At 40.3% G+C, this 7,680-nt stretch overlaps 1 protein-coding gene across 3 annotated transcripts in view; it reads right to left on the minus strand.

Annotated features, from left to right (window-relative positions):
* Positions 1-1,816: 1,816 nt before the first annotated feature.
* The window catches only part of nmu (neuromedin U), a 16,477-nt gene continuing 10,613 nt past the window's right edge, over positions 1,817-7,680 (minus strand). For all 3 annotated transcript variants that reach the window (XM_064333987.1, XM_064333988.1, XM_064333986.1), the window contains 3 exons: positions 5,529-5,582; positions 3,576-3,629; positions 1,817-1,960 (listed from right to left, as the gene is read on the minus strand). In XM_064333987.1, the coding sequence (XP_064190057.1) occupies positions 3,594-3,629; positions 5,529-5,582 (90 nt within the window). In that variant the 3' untranslated portion in view covers positions 1,817-1,960; positions 3,576-3,593. The remainder of the gene's footprint in view (positions 1,961-3,575; positions 3,630-5,528; positions 5,583-7,680) is intronic.

Raw genomic sequence — 7,680 nt, forward strand, 5'->3', positions numbered from 1 at the left:
GTTATTAGTCCCAGTTGTAGGGTCTTCACAGTAGATCAGGCGTGGATCTGGTCCCCAGGGAGCTCTGCGGTGCTTGTGCGTGATTCCCCTGCTGCCAGGCTGCAGTTCAGTCTCCTCCAGAGTCGCTCCTTCACAAAGCAGCACAGCCTCAGGCAGAAATGACACTCAAAACAGTGTGTTCATAACGGCAGAGACAGAAGCGCGTAATTAAACACATCATAACGGCAAAGCGCGTAATTAAATGCGCGCGCTGCAGAACGTGCGCAAGTTTCCACGCAGGTTAATAATAGCCGTGCAGGACGGAGCGCAGGGCGCCTGTGCTGGAGGGGCTCGGAAACCCACTTTTAATCAAATGTTTACAGTAAAGCAGCGGCTGACACGCGGTTCGGTTCTGTGTGCCGGCGGAGTCACACGGTATCTACTGCGTCATTATTTAAACAGCAATGAAAACAGACACGCATTGCCTATTCCAATAGGGCTCATGTAACACAGGTCATGTATTCTTTAAAGTCCTATGACCTATGATGTTCTTTTGTCCTCAGTCCCATCTTCCCAATTGCTGTTCTTTGTTTGTGAGTTTTCTGATATATTTAAAGTTTCATATTAGGCTGTTTATTGGCAAATAATTTGGACTCTGTTTGGTACGATGTGGAAGGCGAACAGTGGATGTAACTGGAATATTACCAAGACTGTAGTGACTTCGTCTCCAGGTAGCCAGGTGTAGAATGGGAGATATGTTTCTTTGTTTGTAACTGTGGAACAGTGTTGAAGCGTTAAATTCACCAGGTGTACCTGTGGAACAGTGTTGAAGCATTAAATTCACCAGGTGTACCTGTGGAACAGTGTTGAAGCGTTAAATTCACCAGGTGTACCTGTGGAACAGTGTTGAAGCATTAAATTCACCAGGTGTACCTGTGGAACAGTGTTGAAGCGTTAAATTCACCAGGTGTAGAGCAAGGTGGCCGAGGCAAGGCTTTGTCACATTCTGGTATGATGATTGACAGCGCTGCTCTCCCTGTGTCAAACTTTTAAAATGTTTTCTAGGTTCTGTGAAAAGCCACAAAAAATAAAAATTAATTTAATTTGGATTAGTTCAGATGGCTGAACCACCATCAGAACAGTTTTTACTGCTGTATTCCAGGATTCAGAGCTGCTGTATCATTATTTTTATGCTTATTGTATTTCAGGAATACATTCCAGTTTATATTTTCCATAAAAAATGCGCTTATAAAGCAAAATAATATGAGTGTTATCAAGAGCAGTTACAGAAACAATCCCCATTTCAGATGACTCGCTATATGTTTGATACCTGACATTACATGTCTGTATAATTGTACTGTTCAACATGCAATGACTTAGAAACCACAAATAAATAAAACTGCAAAAATGTTATGGCATTCTGCAGCATCAAGGTGACTCAACAACTAAGTATGAAGTAAAGTTAGAGATTTATTGTGCTGCTGAAACAACAAAATCACAGAGCTGGTTTATGTGAAACTTGGAACACTCACACGCACTTACACACACACTCACAAACACATACACATACACACACTCTCACAAACACAGACACACTCACAAACACACACTCAGGAACACACATATACTCACAAACACACACAAAAACACATACACTCAAACACACACACACACACACACACACACACACACAAATACACACACTCACAGACCCTAACACAAATACACACACAGACACACGTGTCCAGATACACTCACACATCAAATTTCAAAATAAGAAGTTCAAAGTGCATGTTCTGTTCTTTAATTTAAATGACTGGTTATATTTAAACAAACACTATTTAAACCAAAATGGATTTATTGACATTTGTGTACATTCAACATCAATATACAGCAGGTGTAAAGATCAGTACAGGAAGTGAGGTCACATTAATGCAGTAGATCCCATCCCATTTCGTACAGCGCCTCTCACCCAGGAAGTCTGATTGGACAAAATTATTATTTAGATTACTGTATGCTGTATACATCTACATTATAAAGCACATCAATGTATACTGTATATACATCTACATTATAAAGCACATCAATGTATACTGTATATACATCTACATTATAAAGCACATCAATGTATACTGTATACGTCTACATTATAATGCACATCAATGTATACTGTCTACATTATAATGCACATCAACATATACTGTATATGCATGTACATTATAAAGCACTTCAATGTATACTGTATACATCTACATTATAAAGCACATCAATGTATACTGTATACTTCTACATTATAATGCACATCAATGTATACTGTATACATCTACATTATAATGCACATCAACATATACTGTATATACATCTACATTATAAAGCACATCAATGTATATTGTGTATATCTACATTATTATCCACATCAATCTATACTGTATATATCTACTGCATGTTAATATTCATGTTTGTGTGTATATCTGCATTAGTTTGTCAGAAAACTTAAATATTGTGGTTTAGATTCTCAAAAATACATGCATCAATTTAATTGAAACAGCAACATAACAGCCCTGCCAACTAACACGAACACACACACGCACACAAATATAGACACAAAGATGTGTAGGAACAGAAGGATGTATAAACATAGCCACAGAGACCTGTATATTGAGACACAGAATATCAGAGTATTACAGAGAAGCACAGAAACACAGAGCAGCACAGACAGACAGAACAGCACAGACACACAGAGCAGCACAGACACGCAAAACAGCACAGACACACAGACACAGAGCAATACAGACACGCAGAGCAGCACAGACACACAGAGCAGCACAAACACACAGAGCAGCAGACACACAGAGCAGTAAAGACACACAGAGCAGCACAGACACACAAAACAGCACAGACACACAGAGCAGCACAGACACACAAGCAGCACAGACACACAGAGCAGGTTTGGTGAGCTGAAAATTGCTGGAGCAGAAAACTTTCCTTTAAACTGATCATTGGTCTCAACCTGTTTTCATTATTTTTCCTTGACTCCTTAAAAGTAGCACACTGCTTCTTCACATTGTGTTAGGAAGATTGAATGATAAATTCAATTTAGAGAAATTGATTTTAACCACTAGGTACACTTAACGAAGAAAGATACACCAGTGTGTTAATAAAATGTTAGCTTTCAGTATAACCAGAAATAACAAAATCTGCGCTTCACGATTGTTTAAAATCTGTGAGTTGCTGATCTTAGCCCTGAATATTCTGTTAGTGTGAAAAAAAGATACACCAGTGTGTTAATAAAACAGGTTTAAGGGGAATAATCAGTTTAAGGGGAAGTTTTCCAACCATTCCCATTTTCAACCACCACTGGAGGTGTAGGAGAGCACACCACCTTGTTCCACACACACAACACCTGCATGTACAAATAAACACACACCTCTTACACGGCCTTATTCCACAAACTCAACGCCTGCATGTTCAAATAAACACACACCTTTTACACGGCCTTATTCCACAAACACAACACCTGCATGTACAAATAAACACACCTTTTACACTGCCTTATTCCACACACACAACACCTGCATGTTTAAATAAACACACACCTTTAATTAGCACATCTTCTACACAACAAATGCAGAGCTTCTTCCATTTCTTGGCTGTAAATAAAAACAACATTAATATGCTGTTTTTTTAAATCATATTTTATTGTGGTTATTGGACAATAGCAGTGTATGTCATAATATGTCATACAGGGGTTATGGAATTTATGCATAAATTGGCATTAATATGTATTCCTGTTCATATCCTACATTTAGTATAGTGTCCATACCCTACACTCAGCACAGTGTTCATATCCTACACTCAGTACAGTGTTCACACCCTACACTCAGCACAGTGTTCATATCCTACATTTAATAGTGTCCATACCCTACACTCAGCACAGTGTTCATACCCTACACTCAGCACAGTGTTCATACCCTACACTCAGTACAGTGTTCACACCCTACACTCAGCACAGTGTTCATATCCTACACTCAGCACAGTGTTCATACCCTACACTCAGCACAGTGTTCACACCCTACACTCAGTACAGTGTTCACACCCTACACTCAGCACAGTGTTCATATCCTACATTCAGCACAGTGTTCATACCCTACACTCAGTACAGTGTTCAACCTACACTCGTCGTGTTCATATCCTACACTCAGCACAGTGTTCATATCCTACACTCAGCACAGTGTTCATACCCTACACTCAGCAGTGTTCACACCCTACACTCAGTACAGTGTTCACACCCTACACTCAGCACAGTGTTCATATCCTACATTCAGCACAGTGTTCATACCCTACACTCAGTACAGTGTTCATATCCTACACTCAGCACAGTGTTCATACCCTACACTCAGCACAGTGTTCATATCCTACACTCAGCACAGTGTCTATATCCTACATTCAGCACAGTGTTCACACCCTACACTCAGTACAGTGTTCATATCCTACACTCAGCACAGTGTTCATATCCTACATTCAGCACAGTGTTCATACCCTACACTCAGCACAGTGTTCATACCCTACACTCAGCACAGTGTTCATACCCTACACTCAGTACAGTGTTCATATCCTACACTCAGCACAGTGTTCATACCCTACACTCAGTACAGTGTTCATACCCTACACTCAGTACAGTGTTCATATCCTACACTCAGCACAGTGTTCATACCCTACACTCAGCACAGTGTTCATACCCTACACTCAGCACAGTGTTCATACCCTACACTCAGCACAGTGTTCATATCCTACACTCAGCACAGTGTTCATATCCTACACTCAGCACAGTGTTCATACCCTACACTCAGCACAGTATTCATATCCTACATTCAGCACAGTGTTCATACCCTACACTCAGCACAGTGTTCATACCCTACACTCAGCACAGTGTTCATACCCTACACTCAGCACAGTGTTCATATCCTACACTCAGTAGTGTTCATATCCTACACTCAGCACAGTGTTCATACCCTACACTCAGTACAGTGTTCATACCCTACACTCAGCACAGTGTTCATACCCTACACTCAGCACAGTGTTCATACCCTACACTCAGCACAGTGTTCATACCCTACACTCAGTACAGTGTTCATACCCTACACTCAGTACAGTGTTCATACCCTACACTCAGTACAGTGTTCATACCCTACACTCAGCACAGTGTTCATATCCTACACTCAGTAGTGTTCATATCCTACACTCAGCACAGTGTTCATACCCTACACTCAGTCAGTGTTCATACCACACTCAGCACAGTGTTCATACCTTACTCATACGTGTTAATACCTACACTCAGCACAGTGTTCATACCCTACACTCAGCACAGTGTTCATATCCTACACTCAGTAGTGTTCATATCCTACACTCAGCACAGTGTTCATACCCTACACTCAGTACAGTGTTCATACCCTACACTCAGAACAGTGTTCATACCCTATACTCAGTACAGTGTTAATACCCTACACTCAGTACAGTGTTCATATCAGGCAGAATAAGGGGAGTCTTACCCGATACAGGAAGTATCCTCTACTCTGTATCCCCCCTGGCCCTTGAAGGTCCTCCTTTCATCAAACAGATCAGACAGATCAATTCAACCAACCTCAACTGAATGATCCACCCAGCAGCCCCCTGCCCCCCCCCTTCCCCATCCTGTCCCGTCCCGCCCCACTTGAAGTATTTTCTAGTAGGATGTATAGCATTGTATAGCAGCCTTAGGAGGCTGTACATATGAAGAGGGTTGTTTTATTCTCCATGAACATAACAATGAGTGTAAATTTCATTTTCATACTTCCTTCCTTGTCATTTCATAAGTGGCTCTCCCTCTTCCCCTCCAAGGTTAAGGGCCAGAGAGGCTGCTGCAGATGCAGCAGGCCGGGGCAAGAGGAAGCCATGCACTGCCCATCCCTGCAGGCCTAACTTTTAAATTAAACGTGATCTTTAAAAAAATCTGGTAATATATATGTGCACAACCTGGTTAGGAATTACCAGAATTGTGCACTTTTACGATCTTCTCCTCCATGTGCATTAATACATATTCTCTTTGCGTATTAATTTGTGTTCTCTATGTACATGAATATGTATCCTTCTCCATGTGGGTGAATCTAAGGTTGTTATGCAGGATAAACTGCTCTGCTCTACTGCTGCAGCTACACTAATTTTAGCAGACAATTATGCTTAGGATGGAAAGAACAGCTAATGTAGAACAGCCAGCTAACAGAGTCCAGCACACATGTAACACACACACCGGCATGCACACACACACACATGCATACACATATAAGCACACCATGGTGCAGATGGAATCAACTTCAGAGAGGAGAATCCCTGCAGCATGTGTATACACATACACACACCCATGAACATGCACAGATATACACACATGAACACGCATGAACATGCACAGATATACACATATGATCACGCATGAACCTACATGCATGAACATGCACATATATACACACATGAACATGCATGAACATACACACAAGCACACACAAACACGCATGAACATAAAACACGTGAACATACACATATATACACATAGATGAACAGACATGAACATAAACATAGACACAGATGAACACATATGAACATACACACATGCACACACATGAACACACATGAAAATATACATACATACTCACAGATAAACATGCATGACCATACACATACATACACACACAGATGCACACACATACAGATGCACATACATACATACACAGATGCACACACATGAACATACACATGCACACACATATATACACACAGATGCACACACAGGACACATATATATATGTTCTATTTAAATGTAGACCATTTACCACAGTGGTTAAAGTGCAGACTCTCAGCTATTATTTAAGGATATTTTTTATACACTTTGGTTTCACCTTGTAGAAATTACAACACCTTTTATATACATATATACACATGCTTGTCATACCTCCTAGATTGACTTAGCATAGATTAGGTCAGAGAGTAATGTTTACTCTCTGGACTGGACTTATTGTGTTTGAGTGCATGTCGAAGGTTGTTCCAATGACCTTCGACATGCACTTATTGTACATTGCTTTGGATAAAAGTGTCTGCCAAATAAATGTAATGTAAGCTGAAAGATCTCATATATTACCATTAGGGAAGCTATTGAACATACCTGACTAATCAGACACACCTGTGCAGCTATTTGTCACAAACATTATGGTGCCCTGAAATGGGGAGACTATGTATTAAAAGTATATATATATATGTTAGAGCATAAATCTTTTCTTAACAAAATAAGCTGTCATGATCTTGCATCATGAGTTGCATATACTGAAGAAGAATCATCTCTTGCTCAATAAAGTGATACAGTTATACTGTAGTTGTGCTGTGATACTGTAGTTGTGCTGTGATTCAGTTATACCTTAGTTGTGCCGTGATTCATCTATACTGCAGCTGTTCTGTGATTCAGTTATACTGTTGTTGTGCTGTGATTCAGTTATACCGTTGTTGTGCTGTGATACTGTAGCTGTGCTGTGATTCAGTTATACTGTAGCTGTGCTGTGATTCAGTTATACTGTTGTTGTGCTGTGATACTGTAGTTGTGCTGTGATTCAGTTATACTGTTGTTGTGCTGTGATTCAGTTATACCGTTGTTGTGCTGTGATACTGTAGCTGTGCTGT

Source organism: Anguilla rostrata, chromosome 4 (assembly GCF_018555375.3).
Source record: "Anguilla rostrata isolate EN2019 chromosome 4, ASM1855537v3, whole genome shotgun sequence".
Taxonomy (NCBI): domain Eukaryota; kingdom Metazoa; phylum Chordata; class Actinopteri; order Anguilliformes; family Anguillidae; genus Anguilla; species Anguilla rostrata.